The 21,534-nt window shown below is 57.0% G+C and overlaps 1 protein-coding gene across 1 annotated transcript; it reads right to left on the bottom strand.

Moving 5' to 3' along the window:
• Nucleotides 1-1,165: 1,165 nt before the first annotated feature.
• On the bottom strand, nt 1,166-21,288 carry LOC124076255 (tyrosine-protein kinase ZAP-70). The gene is made up of 14 exons (XM_046420076.2): nt 21,124-21,288; nt 20,858-20,934; nt 13,486-13,935; nt 12,763-12,923; nt 7,649-7,787; nt 7,483-7,570; nt 7,366-7,412; nt 7,113-7,164; nt 6,086-6,278; nt 5,430-5,636; nt 3,070-3,262; nt 2,845-2,985; nt 2,638-2,750; nt 1,166-1,633 (listed from the first exon to the last, which is right to left on the bottom strand). The coding sequence occupies exons 3-14, from the start codon at nt 13,885-13,887 to the stop codon at nt 1,510-1,512; spliced, it is 1,860 nt and encodes a 619-aa protein (XP_046276032.1). The 5' UTR covers nt 13,888-13,935; nt 20,858-20,934; nt 21,124-21,288; the 3' UTR covers nt 1,166-1,509.
• Nucleotides 21,289-21,534: the final 246 nt, after the last annotated feature.

The following is a 21,534-nucleotide window of genomic DNA, read 5'->3' on the forward strand; positions in this document are numbered from 1 at the left end:
ATGTATTTATAAAAAAATTGTCATTAGTTTCAAGACACCACTGTTTTAAATTTTAAAGAAAATTTTAAACACAAAACTTTAAACAAAAAAATTCAAGTTCCGTGTCTTTATAATTACTGCGCTCTCACCTGTTTTGAATCTAATCTATCAACAGTCTGGTGGGAGCTAGAGACCCCCAAACAATCCCCAATGATACAAACCTACTCTCAAAACCAAAGCACAGAGCCGAGCCAGCAGGGTCTGACTGGTGATATTACTGGGGTTGTCTAAATTAACTGTCATGACAAAGTTCATTAAAGGATAGGCAAAAAAATATGCTCTTTAAAGTTTACATTTAAATATTAAAACTCAACAGTAAATGGTGAGATCAGAACAGTAAATTGTTGGATCAGAACACAGAGTTCACAGCACTCTCAGAGTCAGTGTCCTGGTTCGACCATATACTCCGATGTCAGCCCGCCACCTGGGCTCGGGCTCCACACAACAGCTAGGGCCCAAGCCCGTGGCCCCTCAAAATGGCCACAGGCCATCCAGATGGCCTGGCTCTAGACCGTGAGTAAAAAGAAGTTTGTCTCCCCAGAATCCCCAGCAAATCTCCTGGCCTCTCATTGGCTCTGAGCGGGCACCTCCCTCCCCTGAACCAAGCACCTGGGCAGAGGAAATGAGGCCCTGGCTGGGAGCTGTCGGGGGAGCCAATAGCAGCTGGGGGCACATCCAGAGAAGAAATGCAAAGGGGGCAGGGCTGAGCTGGCATAGGGGCACCAGGTGGGCAAGACCCCAGCTGTGGCTGCCTGGGTCCAGGGAGGGAGGTGGAAGCCAGGGCACAGGGCTGGTGTCAGAACCGCCCAAGGAGACAGGAGACACACCCTGTCCACAGTGGTTGGGGCGAGGTGCTATTTGTTAAAATCCCTCCAGGTGATGGGATGTCCAAGGCCAGGGAGCCTGCCCCACTGCCTGCTGCCAATCCAGGGAGGGCCCCACACCACCTGGCTCTGCCTGTCTACTTAGAGCATCGGTGAGGATGCTCTAAGGGCAGAAGTGGGAAACCAGCCCTGTCTTCTTTGAGTCTCTCACGCAGGCTTGGCTTTGGGACACTTCTTAACTCCCTCCAATGACCCACAACCTTTCCAGTCTCCTGGCCTCCCCCCAGGAAAGATGAAGGTACTGGAGCAAAAGGGAAAAGGAGTTTATTCCAGTGATTACAGTCCAGCCACCGAAGGCCTCTAGCCTTCCCCCTTCAGGGTCCCGAGGACGGCCCCCCTGGTGAGGGTGGGCCCTCAGCCCAGGACCAGGCTGCATACCCACCTCCCAGGCTCCCTTCGTTCCCTGGCCCAACAGTACAGGGACCGGGTGGGGAATTTGAGGGGGTCTGAGGCCTGATGTCCCTTCCCACAGCCACGCTGGTCTGGGGAGAGGACCTGAGCTGGCCTCAGCACCCTGCAGGTCCTAGGAAGGCTGAGGGCAGAGGCGGGTAGCTGGGGTGGGGTCCACAGGATGGGCTGGGCTGGCTCAGGCGCACGGAGCCTCCACCCCTTGTCCACTCTGCGCAGGCTCCTCGGCCTTACTGGCCAAGCTATAGTAGTAGGTTCGCATGCGCTGCTCCACCATCTGGAAGTTGGGACGATCCTCCCACCTGCGGGCCACAGGGGAGATCCAGGCCACACTCAGCCCCACTCCAGGCAGACGGTGGTCGTGCCTGGGGCTGGCTGTGGCGGGCCTCAGGGCTCCAAAAATGAGTGGGGCTATTGGAAGTGGGTCTCCGGGGCCAGAGAACTGGAACTCATGTGTCACCAGGATGTCTCCTGGAAGGAGAGCTGCAGAGCCAGGACAACTGGGCTGGGCTGAGGGATGTCGGAGCACCAAGGGGAGCAGGGGCACTGGATGCAGAAGTACAGGGCTGCCGAGGGCCGGGCCACTGGTGAGCTAGGTCCGGGGTCTGGGGTGAGTCCACAGGGCCGGCCTCCGGCTGTCCATGCATGAGGCCTGGGGGCCTATGGGGTTCCTCATGGAGGCTGAGTTAATGCATGAGAGGGCAGGGGTGGACCAAGCCTCTCGGGTCTGTTGGACATCGTGAGTGTGCCAGAGTGAATGTCACAAGTGTGGGCAGCAGGGTACCAAATGTCCCATTGCCCCCGTGTTGCACGACCAGCTCAGGGCATCAGCTAGTTTGGGTGTTAGCTGTTGTCTGATGGGGAGTTGGAATGTTCTGTATGGGGGTGACAATGCTGAGTGTTTGGGTCCCTGGGTGTGGCCTAGGTGGTAGGTGGTGGCTGGTGGGGTGGAGGGACTAGATCCTGGAGAATCTCTCCGCGCCCCGAGTATTGGCGTGTGTGGGGTGACTATGGGGTCGCCGGAGCAGTGCAGACGGGTGGCGTGGTGGCTGGCGGGAGACGGGTCCACTGCGCAAGGGTTGGGTGTGGCCCCCTTGCTGCCTGGTAGGGCCAGCGCTATGGAGAGCGGTGCACAGGCGCAGGGGACCCAAGGCGCTGAGTGTGGGAAAGGCTATCGCCCGGGAAAGGTCTTTGGGTGGAGTTGTGGTGACACTAACTGATTGGCCCAGGACCTCCCCCCCCAGGCCCAGGGAGTGGTCCAACCAGGTCCCCGATCCCAGGTGCCCTCCCAGCCCCTGGCACTCACTTGTAGATCCAGCAGTCGCTCATGAGCGCGTACATTTCGGGCGGACACTCGGGGGGACACTCCATCCGCTTGCCCTGCTTGATGAAGTCCAGGACCTCGGGGCCCTTCATCTTCTGCGCCAGCCAGGGCGGAGAGCACGGGTAAGTGACCAGGGCCTCCTCGTCCCGACCCTCCCCGCCCGCCCCCTTCCGCCCCTGCCCAGCCTGCCTTGTAGGGCTTCTGGCCATAGGAGAAGGCCTCCCACATGGTGACCCCGTAGCTCCAGACGTCGCTGCGGCTGGAGAACTTGCGGAAGTTGATGCACTCAGGCGCGTACCACTTGAGCGGCCACTTCCCCGCTGAGCGCGCCTGGCAAGGGGGAGACTGCGCTAGGACAGGGCGCGGGGACCCTCCGCCAGCCCACCCGCCTGGGACCATGGGGTAGGGGCTCACAGTGTAGTAGCTGTCATCTGCCCCCAGGGCCTTGGAGAGGCCGAAGTCGCTGATCTTGGCATAGTGCCGGTTGACCAGCAGGACGTTGCGCGCGGCCAGGTCGCGGTGCACGAAGTTCTTCTCTTCCAGATACTTCATCCCCATGGACACCTGGTGCAGCAGCTCCGCCACGTTGCTGACGGGGACCTCCTCCCTGGGGTGCAGGGCAAAGCGGGTCAGCTGGGAGGGGACAGACCAAGTTCCCAGGAGGCAGAGCCCACGTCTGACCCAGCTGAGTAGGGGCTGGAGTACCTATGTTCAACAAGCACTTATTGAGCACCTGCTGTGTGCCAGGCATTGGCTGGGGACACAGCTGGCAGCAAAACAGACAAAATCCTCTTCCATTCTGGAAGCTACAAGTATCACCATATGTGACAACCCTCAAGCCTAGGCCATGTGCCCATGGGGGCATCTCATGGGCATCTCAAAGATAATACAGCCAAAGCTGAGCTCCTGGTGTTTGGGCGCACACAGGCAGGGCCTCCCCACCCATCTTCCCTGCAGCTCTGTCCTGTTTCTGCCCCCAGCTCCTCCTCCTCCACATCCAACTGTCTTCAGAGTCTCTCCAGAATCTCCCACTTCTCTCTGCCTCTGCTTCTGCCCCCTGATCCAGGCCCCAGCATCACTCACCTTGGGGACCAGCACTCTGCCCAGGCCTCAGGGCTCCCTCCCTGCTGTCTCCCAAGGCTTGACCTCCCTGCACCTCAGGCCCTGGTGTCCCTCAGCTCACAGCCACCCAGGGCTCCCACCAGGTCCAAGAACTCCTCACAGCCCACATGGTTCTACCCACCACTGCTGAGCCCACATCAGCTCCCTCCTGACTGTCCCTCCACCATACCCGGCTCAGCTCACCTCAGGACCTTCGCTTTCTGTCTGGAATGCTCTTCGGCAGATCTGTGCTTGGCAACCACCCTCAGTTTACTCAAAACTCATCTTTCACCCAGACACCCAACCCTCTTGACCTGCTCAGCTCCGATCCTGCAGAATCAATCTTCTAACATGCTCAGTATTTTCTCCTGATTATTACTCATTGCTCTCTTCTCCAACCAGAATACAGGGCAGGGGGCTTTACTGCTTCTATTGCTGATGACCCCAAGTACTTGTAATAGTTCCTGTCACCAAAACCTGTCCAACAAACACTTGTTCAATGACCAAATGTGTGCCTGGGAACACAGGGTGAAGGCATGTGTGCCCATGAGAAGGGATTAGCAAAAATGTTCCCGGTGGGCCTGCACATGTGGGTCTGTGGCTGTGAGTGTGGGCATGAAGATCACAAATGAAATGACACAAGTTTTCAGTAGAGGGCCAGATAGCAAATAGTTTAGCTTTTGTCAGCTGCATATGATCTCTGTCACATACACTTTGTTTTTTATATTCTTTTTTTTAATATTATATTTTTTCAATTGTAGTTGGACACAATACCTTTATTTTATTTATGTGGTGCTAGGATCGAACCCAGGGCTTGCACATGTTAAGTGAGCGCTCTACCGCTGAGCCCCAGCCCCAGCCCTGTTTTTGATATTCTTTAAAAATATAAAACTGCTGGGCACGGTGGTGCACACCTATAATCCCAGCAGCTTGGGAGGATGAGGCAAGAGGACCGAAAGTTTGAGGCCAGCCTCAGCAAGTTAGCAAGGCCCTAAGCAACTTAGCAAGAACCTGTCTCAAAATAAAGGGGGGAGGAAGCTGAAGTTGTAGTTCAGAGGTAGAGCGCTTGCCTAGCATGTGTGAGACACTGGGTTTGATTCTCAGCACCCCATACAAATAAATAAAAGGTTCATTGACCACTAAAGTAATATTTTAAAAAAATCAAGAATTTAAAAAGGGGAGCTGGGGATGTGGCTCCGTGGTTAAGCGTCCCCGGGTTCAATCCCCGGTACCCAAAACCAAAATAAAAATGTAAAACCACACAGTACAAAAAGCTGCGGCTGCCGTTTGCTGCTTTCAATCATAGATAATCGACGATCGGCAGTTTCCACGGCTCATGAATCTGACCCAGAGAATCTGGGTGGCTGGACGGGCTGGTGTTTACACAGCTTCTGCGACTGAACACTCGGAAAGTTCTGCCCCGGTTAATCCTGGAAGAGCCTTGTGGACTGGCCCTGATGCCACCGAGGTGCACCTGGAGGTGCTGAGGACCGGCAGCTGGGCCCGTGGCATGAGTGTGGGTGTCGGGGTGGGCGTGTGCGACCAGGCTGGTGTGCCCTGGCGTGCTCATGCTCCCCCATGTCAGTATGGTGTCCCTCTCCTGGGTGGCCCTGGGAGGGTGGACGGGATGGGGCCCCAGCCTGGGTGGCCCGCGGGCACTGGGACCGACTCACTTCTTCCCGACAAGGAACTTGTGCAGAGGCCCGCCGCCGGCCATCTCCATGACCAGCATGAGCGCCTCGGCCTGGCACACGCCGATGAGCCGCACGATGTAAGGGTTGTCCAGCTGGTGCATGATCTGCGCCTCCCGCATCATCTCGTCCTTGTCCGCCTTCTCCGTGCTCTGCTTCAGCACCTTGATGGCCACGTCGATCTGCTTCCTGCCCGGGGCGCGGGCAATGGGGGGCGCATGCCTGGGTCAGACACGTCCTGCCCTCCTGTCCCTCTCCTACCCCCCCCCACGTGCAGTGGACACTGTCACCAAGGCACTCTCCAGCTGCAGGGAGCATCTGCCCCCCAGAGCGCACAGCCCAGGACCCCACTGGGAGCGGCCCACGGCTGGAGAGAGACACCCAGCCCCCGCCCCTCCCCTGTCAGTGCAGCGGGAACATGGGCGCCTCTCTGCAGCTCCCCTGGGACGCCCTGAGGCCTCTGGGGCAACACAGTTTGGCCCACGCTCTCCCTGGCCCACGCCCGTGACCTTCGTTGCCTGTGGGGATCCTGCACTTTCCAGGGACTCCTCCAGCAAGCAGCAGCCCCCGTCCCCGAGTCTGCTCCCGCTGCCCCCAGCACAGTGACGTCCCTGAGGGGACATCAAGCATGGCCATACTTGCGCATGCGGTAGACGCCTTGGCGCACTGAGCCAAAGTTGCCACAGCCAAGTTCAATGTCGGCCACGAGGAGGTTCTCACGCTTCAGGAAGAGCTTCTTGTCCTTGAGCTCCTCGGGGTCACTGTAGGGGCTCTCGTACACACTCGTGTCCATGGGCATCGGCCGCTGCTTGTCTGAGGACGCCAGGCGCGCTGGGCACACACACAGGGTGCTCCCGGGTCAGAGGCAGAGAGGGGGCAAGGTGGGGAGGGCGGGGCAGCCTCAGCCCACGAGGCAGATGCCCTGGACATACACGGCCCGGCGCGTGCAGGATGCAGATGCACATGAGCAGGTATGCGCTTGTGAGTGTCACTTGCACACACACTCCTGTCACATCTGAGGGTGCCCCGTGAAGCCATGTGGAAGAGACTCAGGAGGCACGTGCAGGGGTAGCCACATGTCCCCAGGGGGTGCAAGCTGGAGTGTGCACGTGTGTGTGTTCATGTGTGCACACCTGTGCTGGGCCTGCCCGTGTCCAGGTATGTACCTCCCAACTGAGGCCTCTGGAGGAGAGTGCCCGTGTGCACACCCACGGAGCACAGACCCACACGCACCCATGTGCACTGGTGTGTACCCACACATGGAACTCGGGAGCACCTGAGATAGCACCCAGGAGTCGGCTCTGCCCGGCTTCAAGTCCTGGCCGCCCGCCCACCCCTTCCCCTCTGCTGAGCACCAGGACCACTTCCCATGGTCCTCAGGGGATTCAACGAGCTCTCACACGGCAACCAGGGAGTGTGACAGGCACCCAGCGCATGGTAAGCACTCCAAAAACTGGGTCTGTCCACAGGGAGTCCCCAGGTGGCCAGGGTTTGTCCCCTGGGTTGGCTCCCACTGGGACACACAGACGCGTGGGCAGGTGTGGTGGGCATGGGCAAGGGCCACAGGCTGGCCTCGTCCTCCCCTGCTGAGGCCACAGCCCAGCCCTGGACCCTGCTCAGCTGGGCAGGAGGACACTGCCCACACCTCCACCTCTGCCAGCTCACCTGGCTCAGGGGTGTATCCATCGGAGTTGAGGGTGTCCACCCGTCTCTGAGCCTAGGGATCACAGGGTCAGCAGCCGTCAGTGGGGCCCAAGCCAGGGGTGCCCAGCCCCTCTCCTGAGGCCAGTACCTGCTGAGGACTCCCCAGGAATGGTGCTGGGGAGACCCCTGCGTGGCAACCCCTCTCCACACCCACTGGCTCTGGAGCCTGCCCGCCCAGCGCTGAGTCCCCAGCCCCAGGACCCGGCTGACTCACCTGCGTGAACGTGGACGGGTGGGCTGGAAGAGTGGGTGCAGCGGCCCCTGAAGGAGCAGAAGGGACAGTGAGGGAGGGGTGGGGCCTCGTGCCCCCCCAGCCCCGGGTGCCACTCACCTGCCGCGGCGCTGGCGCTGGTGTTGGGACAGGCCTCCTTCAGGCAGTAGATGAGGCCATCAGCCTTCAGCTTCAGGTACTCTACCAACTGCGGGAGCAGGTGTCAGGCAGGGCCCTCCTGCCGGGGAGCCGAGGGCCATGGCATCCTCCCGGAACAGGGTCCTACCTGCCACAGCGTGTCAAACTTGGTGCCCTCGGGGATGCAGTACTTGCCGGCCTTGTCCTGGCTGATCAGGTAGTGGTACACCGTCTTCCCGTAGATGAGGGACAGCGCATACGTGCCCTGCTCCTTCCGGGGCCTCAGCCTGGAGGGGTGGCGGGGAGGGATGTCACCGTACCGTCACCTGGGAGACCCCCACTGTGCCTCTGGTCCCCACACACCACCCTAGGGGCTCCATACCCTGGAGCCACTTGGAGAAGTGGCAGAGGCTGGGGAAGACAAGGCCGGGCCTCCCTTGGCCTCTGCGCCTTCTGGTGACTGACAGGCTGTAGGGAGAAGCAGTTGGGAGGACAGCGACTGGGTCTGCAGGGCAACGCACGGCTGTCCAGGGGCGGACGTGTGGCCACTCACGGGGGATACTGACCACCCACGGCGGACACTCAGCAACCCATGACTGGATACTCAGCCACAAGGTATGTATCTGGGGGACCACCTGGTCCTCTACCAACCGCACCCAGCCATTGGGGAAGTTCACTGAGACTCGTACCAATGGATAGTTGGCCATCTATGGCAGACTCAAAGCCACCTCCCAGGGGACACTCAGCCTGCAGCAGGCAGACTTAAAACCAGTCTCTTGGGGAGATGTGGAAGTCATTTCTACCCAGATCATACAGGGAGGGCCACTGTGACAAGCTCACGGTGGCCCGGTCATCATTCTAGGCCCGAGGGACAGGTGTCTTTTACCACACCCTGAATCCCTGTCCCAGAACCGGCCAGCTGCAGGCTTGTCCCCCACCCGCCCGGGGATTGCTGGGGATGTCCCTCTTGCCCTGCCTCCCATGGGGCTCTGGCGCAGCAACCTTGACCTCCAGCCCCAACTCTCTACAGGCTGCCCGCACAGTTCTCAGCCTCAGGGACTGGTTTCTGTCCAAAGTCTGCCTTGGCCAGCTCTCCAGGAGTCTGGCTCCCCGTCGCCTTCCCTGCTCTCTTGACAGTCCCTAGAATGAGGCACCGTCACTCACACTGACACTTTTCCAGCTGTTTCCCATCCCACTGGCCGCGCCCAGATCCAGGCTCCCCCAGCTGCCCCTCCCCCTGCCAACACTGGTCCTATGTGCCTCCTGACAGTGCCGACAGCTGCTCGGAGCCACTGGCCCTGGGTTTCCTAAGGTCCTCGCCTCCCCATTGGCTGGTCAACTCCAAGCCAGCCAGGGCTGCTGTTGGCCCACTTTTCCTTGGGGCAGTAGAATCCTTGGTCAAAGAGGCTGGAAAGTGGAAGCTGAAGCCACAAACAGGTGAAAACCACGTCACTGCTGACGCTGAAGCCAGCCTGGGGGCTTGGGGTCCCTCCTGCTTCTCCTGCCCCCGGGAACGTGGGGACGCTTAAACCATGGGAGGGGCGGATCCTTCCATGGATGGGGGGAGAGTGTGAGATGGCAAGGCTCAGAGGACAGGAGGCGGGGAGGAGAAGGGAAGAGCAAGACAGAGATCTGCAGATGAAAAGCCGCACTGGGGACTTGAAGCCAGAGGAAGACACCCAAGCCACAAGAGCAAGGAAAGATGAATTCATATTTGATGAAGGAGAAGCCGAGGGGGAGGAAACAAAGTGCTGCAGTAACAGAGAGAGCAGGTGCCGTGCTCGTGAGCAGGCGGGGCAGGGCTGTGCGCATTTTGACATCTGAGCATCACAGCTGCGGTCGGGGGTGCAGCATCTGGTCAAGGAGATGCGACACACGGCCCAGCATGTCCATGCACGAGGAGGTGGAGCGCTCCAGACATCCCAGGTGGAGGCCCTGCTGTCCACCGTCCAAACAGAAAGAAAGCTGGCCCAGCGCCCATGCTCAAGATGCCCACGCCTTCATCATGACCCCCTTCTTCCAATCTTCTGATTGACAGGCTACAAAACTCGCCATCTTCACCCCTCTCCCTTGAGTAGTCCCTCCTCCACGGTGACTTTGGACATGTGACCTGCTTCAGTCAAGAGGACATCAGTAGCAGAGGTCTGAAAAGCACTGCGTCTTGGAACTTGCCCATGTAACTATTCTTGAGAAACCTACAACCTGCACCATGTGAATGAGCCCAGGATAGCCCAGTGGACAATGAAGCTCCACAGCCAACTCATCCCTCATCCCCATCACTGCGCATGGCCATCCCAACATATTTGGTCCCAACCCAAATGAGAACTGCTCAGCTTGCTCACAGGATTGTGAGAAGTAATAAACTGCGCGTTGCTCTGAGCCAATAAGTCATGGGGAAGTTTGTTACACAGCAAAAGCTAACTGATACAAATGCAAAGGTTTTCCCTTGGAGAAAATAGCCCTAACTCAAAAGTTATTGAAAAGCTGTCTTGCAGCAGCTTTTAAACAGCAATCAATCAAGGGGTCCCTCAAAATCCTTGGAAATGTCACTCCACTGTGCAGCCTAAATCTATGAGTTAGGGTAAAAAAAATATATATTATTTCATCAGCTGCCAGCAGAATCTTGGGGAGGGGACTTATCTTTTGGGAGATGTGCTGACAATCTGCATAGACCTCACATGGGTGGGAAAAATTGAGGAAGGAGGTCAGTTCCTTCAAGAGGACAGGCCCCAGAAGAGGGACCAGCCCTAGGGAAAGTGGGTGACAGCGGGAATCCCTCTGGGCAGGTACTCAAATCAAGAAGCACCAGAAGGGAAGCCCTGGACACTGACCCCCACGGATTTGGGGGAGGACCCTGGACTTCCTGGGGTCATAGGAGAGGGGCAGTAACTCTGTTTCTCTGTATCTCGAGGCCTGAGAGACCTCGGCTCTCATCTGGATAACATCTGTTAACACAACAGAATTCACATCCAAGCCGGAAAGTGGCAGCTCCAGCCGGGCTTTCAACCCAGAGGATTTTAAGAGCATTAGAGAATCTTTCATGACCAAGCAGCCACGCTGCCTCAGCTGGGCCTGAGACACACCCGCACGCACATGCACGCACGCACACACCGTGAGCTGACAGGAGTGCATTTTCCCATCTGCCTGGTACCACACTATTGCTTGATGCATGTTAATTTGTGAACTTCTATAACAGATCCTTGGGGTGGGTTCTGCTGTCCCCTACTGGACAGTTGGAGAGAGCAAGCCCTCACTCCGGAAAAGCCAGAGCCACCTACCTCCTACCACTCTCTCCCTCACTGGGCTCTGCACACTGGCCTCCTCCATGTTTCCAGAACATGCCAAATAAATCCTTGCCTCCGATCTCTGCCCCTGGCATCCTGCTTGCCAGGAGCACCTTCACCTAAAAGCTGCTCGGTCTCTTCCTATCTTCTGGTTTGGTTTGGATTTTGTTGTTTTGCTTTTGGGGTGCTAGGCACGTGCTCTACCACTGAGCCACACCCCTAGACCTTCAGGGGTCCCTCCTCTCTTCCTTCAGTTCTTTACTCACAGTCACCTTTTGGAAAACAATCAAGAACATGAGGAGAGAGAGAAAACATGGGAGAAAATCTTTGGCACCTGCAGATAGAGCATTAATCTCCAGGCTATATAAAGAACTCAAAAAACTTAACACCAAAAAAACAAATAACCAAATCAATAAATGGGCTAAGGAACTGAACAGACGCTTCACAGAAGAAGAAACACAATCGATCAACAAGTATATTTTTAAAATGTTTAACATCTCTAGCAATCAGAGAATTGCAAATTAAAACTGCACTGAGATTTCATCTCATTCCAGTCAGAATGGCAATTATCAAGAACACAAGTAACAATAAATGTTGGTGAAGATGTGGGGAAAAAGGTACACTCATACACTGCTGGTGGGACTGCAAATTACTGCAACCATTCTGGAATGCAATATGGAGATTCCTCAGAAAACCTGGAATGAAACCACCATTTGGCCCAGTTATCCCACTCCTTGGCATATACCAGAGGACTTAAAATCAGCATAGCACAGTGAAGTAGTTCAATGTTTACAGCAGCTCAATTCACAATAGCTAAGCTATGGAACCAACCTAAGTGCCCTTCAACAGATGAACTGGTAAAGAAAAGGTGGTACATATACACAATGGAATATTACTCAGCCACAAGAAAAGAATGAAATTATGACATTTGGATGGAACTGGAGACTATCGTGCTAAGTGAAATAAGCCAATCCCAGAAAAACCAAAGGCCAAATGTTTTCTCTGATATGTGAGGCTAGCACACAATAAGGGGTGGGGATAGGAAAGAACAGAAGTACCTTGGATTAGACAAAGGAGAATGAAGGGAAGGGGGCTGGGAACAGGAAAGAGAATAGAATGAATGGGATTTCACTTTCCTAGTTCATATATGAACACACGACTAGTGAAACTCCACATCATTTTCAACCACAAGAATGGGAAGTTGTACTCCATGTGTGTATGATATGTCAACATACAATCTACTGTCATGTACATCTTTTAAAAAGATCAAATAGGGGCTGGGGATGTGGCTCAAGCAGTAGCGCGCTTGCCTGGCATGCTTGCCGCCCGGGTTGGATCCTCAGCACCACATACAAAGATGTTGTGTCCCCCGATAAACTAAAAAAATAAATATTAAAAAATTCTCTCTCTCTCTGTCTCTCTCTAAAAAAAAAATAAAATAAAAATATCAAATAGAAAAATTTTCTAAAGTTACCTCTTGGGGAAACCCTCCTCCAGCCCCTCCCCACCTGCACACACCTAGCACCTACCACCATCTGGCAGAGTCTAGATTTTATTAGGGTTTTTTTTTTTTCTTTTTTCCTACCTGCCCCAGGAGGACAGGCACTTGTGTCTGTGTGGCTTGTTACCATGTCCTCAGTGACTAGCACCCAATAAGAATTCAGTAAATGTTTGTAAAATGAAAGAGAGGAAACTGAGGAAGGCAGAAATTCGGGTCCACACTCCAAACCCACAGCCAAGTGGGTGACAGAAATCCCCAAGCCCGCCAACTCTAAAGGCCTGGCTACCCATTACAGCTACTTTCCCATACAAAAGTTCCTTTGCTCACCAGAAACGGACACAGCAACCCACTTACGTGGGTGAGCAGAGGCCAGTCCCCTGGAGGCCGCCCTGCACAGTCGGGTCTGCCCGGGGGGGCCCCAGGACGCTAGTCAATAACCCCAGCCCCCACGGCCCCCAGACCCCGGGCCCCACATACAGGAACTTGCCGTCGGTCTGCGAGCCTGAGTAGAGTTTGCGCTCGGCCTCCTCGCGCGTCAGACTGCTGTGGTACCAGGGCATCCGCTCGTGGGCCGTGGTGGCGATGAGCTTCTCCACCTGGGGGGCCTGGCTAATGATAGCCTGTTCCAGGGCCTCGCCCTAGGGAAGGAGAGGCGAGGAAAGTCCTTAAGTGCCTGGCTATGGAAACCCTCTCCCGTCTCCTGGGCCCTCCCGATTGGCCCCATAAGACCTCCACCCCCATCGCGCGCCAAGGTCGCCTTCCTCATCTGTCCAGGGAGTCACCCAGCCCCAGGCCTTGCCTTCCAGCCTAGGCCCAAGCGCGCATTTAGCTTGAAGATGGGCGCAGTTGCGCACCTGGCGCAGGGCGGCTGCGCACAGCTGGGGCCTCAGCAGCAGCCGGACCCCAGGACATCCCCAGCCACCCACCGTCCTCTCAAGCCCCCAAGGCAAGCCTGGCCTCTCCAGGTCCACACTTCCATCACTGGCTCAGGCACTCGGGCAGTGGGGGACAGCCCACCTCCACTACCAGCACGAAGCCACCGCCTAGGTCCCGCCCCTGGCCAGGGCCCCCTCCCTCCGGCTTCCAAAGCAAACACCTCAGATCAGCATCACGCAGGCGGGCGAAGACGACCCCGTCCCCGCACCGCCCAGGGCCTGGGCACCGCGGCTCCTCCGGCCCCCCCGCGGCCCGCGCTCTCACCTCCAGCTTCCAGGTCTGGCGCACGTAGTCGCGCACCATGGCGTCGCGCAGGCAGTCGAAGACCCCAGGCTGCGGCTCCATGCCCGCGGGCCGGTTGCACGGCTTGCGCAGGTTGCAGGGCAGCCCGTCGGGGTCGCGCGAGTAGAACTCGCAGAGCTCGGCGGGGCCGCAGTGCGCCTTGCCGCCCGCGATGGCGTAGGTGCCGTTGAGCTGGCGCTCAATGGAGAAGTGGTGGAAGCGCACGTCGTGCACCAGCGACAGCACGTAGCCGCCCAGCGAGCGCAGGCACTGGCGCAGCAGGAACAGCCCGTCGGCCATGCCCGCCAGCTTCAGGTGCTCCTCCGCCTCGGCGCGCGAGATGCTGCCGTAGAAGAAGGGCAGGTGCGCCGCGGGGTCCGGCATCGCCGCCACCGGCCTGCGGGGGCCGCGCGCCCCGCACCTCGCCGGGCCCTGTGGATCAGAGGTGGTGCACCGATGAGCCCCTCCGTCGGGCCCAGGGGAGGCCGGAGAGACGCTGCGCAGAGCCCGGAACACAGATCTGGAGTCCCAAACCCACCTGACACCTCTACAGTCCCCGCGCCCCACCACCCGTAACCACCCTTCATTTCCCAAGCACGTGTTGAAAGTCTACTGTGTTCCACCCTCCCCTCCCCGGTGCTGGGGATATGGCTACATAAGACGTGGTCCCTCCTGCCCTCCGATGATAACATGGGGGCATGTGATAGGCAGAGACGGGAACAAAAATATGCATTGCAGATTAAAATCAGGATTATAAAGGAAATGAACAGTATGATATTGAGATACAGAGGTCACTCTAGCTAGGATGGTCACCTTCTCCGAGGAGGCAGTGTTTAAGGCAAGATTAGAAGGATAAGGAGGAAAAAACTTTCCCAAAACTTTGGGAGCAGGGAGGGAGCACATCAGGCAGCAGGACCCGCATGTGCAGAGGCCCTGAGGCTGGAACAAGCTTTGTTCATCCAAGGACCCTTGCCGCATCCGCCTTTCCTGCTCTTCCACCTGTGCCCCTCTTGGAAATCCGCCCTGGCCGTGCGCCTCTCCCTTCCTTGACAAGTTTCCACAAAGGGTAAACTAATCTGAATATCCATCAATAGGGGATCAATTTAACACATTAGAGTTTAACTCCAATGTGAACTTGAATATAACCATTAAACAATGTGGGATTGGGGGAAGGGTAGATAGATAAGCTGGTAAGGCAGATGATTTAAAATTGCCTACCCTAAGCTTGCTGGGGTCATGGTGACAATGGTATCTTGAGAGGGGTCCAGTTACACAGGTCTGAATTAATCAAAACTCAGTGTACACTTAAGAATCCTCCTCCTCCTCCTCCTCCTCCTCCTCCTCCTCCTCTTTTACCAGGAATTGAACCCAGGGGTGCTTAACCACTGAGCCACATCCCCAGTCAGGGCTGAGTTGCTGGAACTACAGGCATGGGCCACGGTGCCAGGCTTACACTTAAGAGTTTTGCATGTCATTGTATTCACCCCTCAATAAGAAAGAACCATACTATGCCGAGTGATCCCTGGTTACTGCTCTGAATACAGAATGTCTGGGTGGGCTTTGTGCTGACAACTGTAATTGATTTTGAAAGGCATCCAAAAACAAATCCTGATTGGAGGATGCTCAGGGAGCGGTGCGTGGATAGGATACTTGTCACTCACAGTTCTGAAAAATCACCGCAAGACTAACAAACACTGAACCAAGAGTCCTAGAGGAAATACAGACTTAGGTTCCTACCAGACTCTGCACATATTTTCAAGGTACGACATGTCTGTGACCTTGTTATGTGTCTTTCTGTTTCAAGGCACCTATGTAATATGTGTGATTGGGCTGGGGGTGTTGCTCCGTGTCGGGTGCTTGTCCCGCAGGCACCAGGCATTGATCAACCCCAGTACCACAAAAATAATGTATCTACAGACTTGTTAAGATTTGTTGTTGAGGGCAGGTGCGATGGTGCACACCTGTAATCCCAGCAACTCCCAGGGTGGGTGCGGCTCTCCCAATCCGGATTGAACCCAGGGGTGCTGAACCACTGAGCCACATCCCCAGCCATTTTATATTTTATTTCGAGACAGGGTCTCTAAACACAGGATCTGTATACAATGAGGATCAACAGTCTGTGATAAATAGAGCAAAACGTGAATTGTAGAATCTGGGAGGTGGATAAAGGGCATGAAATCAATTCTTTCCATTTTCTGTACTTTTTAAATAATGTTGGGGGAAAAAAAATCTCCCCATAGCAGTTACCAGTCGTCTCTCTGCTAAGGTGGGCCCAGCAAGGCCACCTGGGCTTGAGCTAATATTGGGGCACAGGACCTCGGGTGCCCTTCTCAGTTACACAAGTGTAAGCAAGGGTACAAGAAGCTTTTGTGGGCTGGTCACAGTGGCACACACCTGTCATCCCAGGGGCTTGGGAGCTTCAGGCAGGAGGATCACTAGTTCAAAGCCAGCCTCAGCAACTTAGTGAGGCCCTAAGCAATTTAGGGAGACCCTGTCTCTAAATAAAATATAAAACGGGCTGGGGATGTGGCTCAGTGGTTAAGTACCCCCTGGGTTCAGTCTGGATCGGGAGAGCCGCATCCACCTTGGGTATCCAGCGTTGGGCAGGATGGGCCTGGGGCGGAGAGGAACAGCCTGGAATGGGAGTCAGTGAGTGAGATGGCCCAAGGGTATCTGGAAGGCTTCAGAGAAGCCAGACTCTGAGGTTCAGTTCAAACCTTCGGGGATGGAGGAGTCAGAGGTTCCCTGGGGCAGGGGCTGACCCCAGAGTGGCCAGGGATTGGGGCAACATGGTGATGGAGCTGGTAGTGTCCTGGCTGCATGACTTCGTCAGATCTCAGACTTCACTCAGATGGCATATAAATCTTACTGTACGTAAACTGCAACTCAACTCGTTTATTTGAGCGGGAAGGAGCTGGGAGGGATAGGCATGTCCTGCACTAAAAAATGATAACGGAAGTAGGGCAGGGAAGGGTCGCTTTTTCTTTTTCCTTCTTTGTGTTTTCATTTTTTATCTTTTCTTGGTCCTGGGGATTAAGCCCAGGGGTGCTTAACCACGGAGCCACATCACCAGGCTTTTTGGGTTTTCTTTTGAAACAGAGCCTCACTAAGTTGGTTGGGGCCTGGCCTGGAACTTGCTGTCCTCCTGCCTCTGCCTCTACAATTGCTGGGATTACTGGAGCAAGCCACCACACCTGGAAGGTAGGGAAGGTCATTAAGGGCCATCTGCCTCTCTGGAAGTTTCAGACTTCCATCAATCCAGCTTGGCACTCTACACCCGCTGCTAATCCCAGCTCTCAAGCTGTGGTAGTGCCAGGCAAGCACTCAGTGCCCTCCTCAATGCTGCGTCCCCTACGTGATGGACACCAGTGAACCCCCTGAAGCCCTGCAGAGCTCAGCAACCCGCTGGCTTGCCTCCTCCTGCTCTGATCCTTTCTGCTCTCCTCCTTCCCCAGCCTTGTCCCTTACTTGGGTCATCCAGTCTGTGGCTACCCATTCTGCCAACCCCTCCCCTCCCCCAGCTCAGCTCTGTAGCCTGAGGTCAGTCCGTGCTGGCATCACCTCCTTTGATCTCTACCAACTGTTTCTATTAATACAACCTGAGATACAGATCTAACTCACCGGGTGCCTGTGGTGGGCTGAACCCCACAATCTGTTTCCACAGGAGCTGAGCTCCAGCGTCTGCAAGCTGCTCCTAGGCGAGTCTTCCCAGAGGCCTCCTGGGCTCAAGGACCCACCCTGTCCCCCCTGCTGACCTCAGTGGATCTACCCCCACCCGCCCTCTGCCCACCTGGCTGTTTCTTGCTTCCTTCAAATTTGCCTCCATATTTTTATCCATGCAGTGCCCCCCCCCATCCTCCCAATCCAGCTGGCCCTTCCTGGCAGCTCCCATCAAGGATTGGGGTACAGGATGCAGCAGTGAGGTGGGGGCTTGTCCAGGCACATGGTGGGCGGGGGGGGGGGGGCACTGGCCCCTGGGCAGGAAGCTGTGGCAGGAAGCCGTCGGCAACTCCGTTTGAGAAGTTCCGCCCCATGGTGGCCACAGGTGCAGCCTGGGTAGCAGGAAGGGGGTCAGGCAGAAGAGATGGGAGGAGGCTGGTCCTCGGAGCCCAGTACAGGGTCACAGGCTGAGAGTGGCCACCTCAGACCCCAGGCCAGGGTGTCCCAGGGACAGGAGCTCGCCCTCTGTCTCGGCTTTCCCCAGCCTTCCTGTGTCACTGTCGATGACAATGATAATAACAACCCCCACCCGACCCCGGGCCAGCCCAGCACGCCTCTGCACCCATCTCCCTGTGCCCTTCTGGACTGACCTGACCTCATCAGCAAAACACAGGGGCCCTGGGGCCAGAGATACTGAGGACACCAGAGAGAGACCAGAGGCAGGAGCTGAAGGTCCAGGGCAAGACGTGGGCTTGGGGCCTCCTGCCAAGGCCCGTCTCCAGGCCAGGCCAGCATGAAGCAGCAGTTCTCAGACGAGCCAGGCCAGTCTGCAGCCCCCCCGTGAGACCCACCTGTCCTGAGCTGCGTCCCTGCACCTCCGGGCCTCGCCAGGAGACACCCAGCTCTCGAGCTCCCAGCCCAGTCCTGCATGAGCTGACCCAAGGTCTTGGTCAGGGGGCACAGGCAGGCCTGGGGCTTAGGCCACCGGACTCTCAGCCAGTCATTAGCTGTCACCCAGGCCTCGTCCCCAGACACCCTGGGCTGGCCCTCCCCCTCCTCTTGAGCTCACAGCTCCGAGATTCTCATTGTCTGTCTCCGAGCTGATGGCCCTCCTAGGTCACCCCAGGGACAGCCACGGGAGACCAGCTTTGACTCAGCCCAAGCCGAGAGGTAGGAGGAGAAACACTTGGATCCGCAACCTGCCTGAAGTTCCAACATTCAGGTGTCCTCCAGGGGGAACAGCAGCGTGAAATCGCGTCTGTCCCAGAGAGACCCCGAGCATCGCAGAGGAAAGGGGCCGAGTGTCAGAGGTTTTCAGATTGCTGTGGAAGGCCCAGGAAAGGCTCTGAGAAGATCGGTGTGGCCTGTTCGGCTGTGACTCAGGGGCAGCGAGCAGGTCCACCGTCCCACAGGACACACGCCGAGCACTAAACACCCCACTCACTGCCCACTGTGAGAGGCCACAGGGGACATGGAGGCATTCATACAACAGAGGGAACGAGGCCCCAAGGGAGCCAGGCATGGTGGCACACGCCTGTGATCCCAGTGGCTGAGGCGGAGGATCGCAAGTTCAAAGCCAGCTTCAGCACTTTAGCGAGGCCCTAAGCAACTCAGTGAGACCCTGTCTCTAAATAAAATATTTTTAAAAAGGGCTGGGAATGTGGCTCAGTGGTTAAGCACCCTGGGATCAATCCCTGGTGCCATATATGGTCACGCCTGAGGTGAGAGGTGTTTTATACATATATCCCAAGGGACCTAGCAGGAGGGCTTTGGTCAGAGCATGTGATAGCACATCCTCCAGCCCTCCTGGGCTCCCACCTCACTCAGGGCAAAAGCTGAGCCCCTCACCATGGCCCCCAATGCCTTGTGTGATGTACCCGTCACCTCCTGCCCTCCCTGCCCCTCCAGCTGTGTGGCCTCCCTGTGTTATTTGTTCAGGTCCCTTGAACTAACCAGGTAGAGTTCAGCCTCAGGGCCTTTGCACCACCTGTACCCTCTGCCTGAGCACTCTTTCCTTCGTCCTCTGCCTGAAAGTCCCCTGCTCTAAGGGCCTCTCTGACCTCCCCCTCTGACATGGCCTCCCCTCCCCATCCCTGGCCCAGCTTTGTCACCACCTAAGATGTGATGCAGGCATTGATGTGCTGACAAAACCAGAACGTGACGGTGACAGTGGAGACCCTGTCAGCCAGACACATAGTAGGTCCCCTGCACACACGGTGTCGAGCAGAGGCCACCAATAATGGGTACCTAGAAAGGTTTCCAGTCGGCTCTGATGGGTGGAAGACACCCCGACAGCTGATGGGGTCCAGGGTCATGGGGAGGGGACGGAGGCTGGGCGAGAGGCTTCTCTGACTCACTGACCAGGGGTTAGGAAAGGACCAACCCCGAGGGGCCTCTGCCTGGGCTCTTCCCTCAGCTCAGAGCAGCACCACACCCTTCTCCTGGCCACATGCTTTATGGGGCAGGATCCCAAATCCAGCACCAAGAATCTGCTGATGGACGGCACAGTGTCCCTGGACCCCCTGCAGCAAGCCAGCCCCCCACCACCACTAACCCCAAGCTCAACTGCCTGGTCCTAGGAGCTGTGTGACCTCAGCAAGAAGCTTTCCCTTTCTGGGCCTCAAGCTCTGGGGATCCTAAAAGGGAGATGGGAAAAGTTGGGGGTGAGTGAGGAAGACAGGGCCTGACAGAGACAGGGCAGTGTGGGTTGCCCTCTGCCTTATAGGGGGGTTAGCGGCTCTCCTGGCCTCTGTGTAGGAGATGTCCAAAGACCCCTCACCCCAGGCATGACCAAAAATATCTCAAAAACATCAACTGTCCCTGTGGAATGTGGGGAGGCAGAGTGGCTCCCGATCGAAGCACAGCCGTCACCCTACTCCCGGGCCCAGGGCGAGGAGCCGTCAGCATGGAGTGGTCTGGTGGCTACAGCCCCCGGGTTTCTAGAAACTGTGAAGTCCAGGGCCTGAGGCAGCTCAGAGCCAGAAATAACAATAGGATCCTAGCAAGATGTTCAGCAAGCACCTACTATGTGCCAGGTACGCTGGGGACAGTCTCCCTCTTAATGCACAGGAGAACCCCATGACGGGTTTGTAGATAGAGCCTAAAGCCCAGAGGGGCAGGTGCCTTGCCTGAGGTCACAGGCAGGTGACCTTACTCGCCGGTCAGGACCTACACCTCCAAGCCGTCCATGTTTGTGCATCAGACAAGATGTGCAGATGGAGCCCCCCCAGGCAGCTGAGCAGAACCCAGTGGCCTTGCTCCTCTCCGGGTCCTGATAAGTAGCCTGAGCCTGCCCTGGGCCCCTCCTCAGAGGGGCGCCAGGCATCAGGACTTGAACCAGCATTTGTGGTTTAAGTTCACGGCCCCGTTAGCCACCCTCGAATTCATGGGGCCCAGGGACCGGAGTACACACTTGCTCTTTCCGGAATCTTCTCTGCTCCTGAAGCCAAACATGCAGCCCTGACAGGGCTCAAGCGGGAGGCCAGGGACCCAGCAGGCATCTCTGTGTCCCCTGGACACTCCTGGGTCACTGGCATCTGAAGGGACAGCTGCTTTCCTCAATGTGCTGTCCTTCTCCAGCTGGACACGGGCCCTCCCAGTCGGCAGGAGAGGCCCTCGACTCCCGGCTAGCAGGCTGCCCTCCCCGCAGACAAGGCCACCCAGCCCAGTGTGGCCCCATCCGGGCATCTCTTACCTGGAGATGTGCCGGTGGATGTCAAGGTGGGCGGGCCACTTGTGGGGTCTCTGGTCCCCAGCACCAGCGAGCTGGCTCTGAGTGAGGAACAGGACCCAAGAAGTCAGCTCAGCCCCGGGCCTGAGACCCGCCAGCTCCCCCCACCTCAGACACGGGGCGGGGTGAGGAAGCCATATCCTGCCACTTTCACACTTGGGGACAGTTTTACTCAGCCTCTGCCTGGGGCTCACCGGACATGAGCACAAGGCCCCAAGACGGGCGCTCACCTGGGCACCCCGGGGACGGCACAGAGGCCAGCAGGAGTGGGGCCTGGGCTGGGAGGCCTGGTGTCCCTCGGGCTCTCACCAGCAGCTCCTCTGCGACTCAACCTCCTTCTTTGATGCGAAGACAGGAAAGAAGCTGCATTTGAAGTTCATGTCAAAGTCACAAAGTGCTGTGTTCAAGGAAAATCGCGGGTCACGTGTTTGGGGAGGGCAGAGGGCATTTCCGGAGCCGAATGGTGTCTGCCCCAGCCATGTAGGGAGGGGGACTTAGAGGGCCGCTGCGGCTTGCTGCAGTCTGGGCTTACAGAAGGGGGATCCCGACAGCAGCCCCACAGCTGAGGCTGAGCAGGGAGGTGCCAGGGGAGGGGAGTCCCTAGGACCCTTTGGAAACTGCATGTCCCCACTTTCCCCTCC

The sequence above is a fragment of the Marmota monax genome, unplaced genomic scaffold (assembly GCF_021218885.2).
Source record: "Marmota monax isolate L192 unplaced genomic scaffold, Marmota_monax_Labrador192_F-V1.1 WCK01_AAM20220418_F8-fsc00178, whole genome shotgun sequence".
Lineage (NCBI taxonomy): Eukaryota > Metazoa > Chordata > Mammalia > Rodentia > Sciuridae > Marmota > Marmota monax.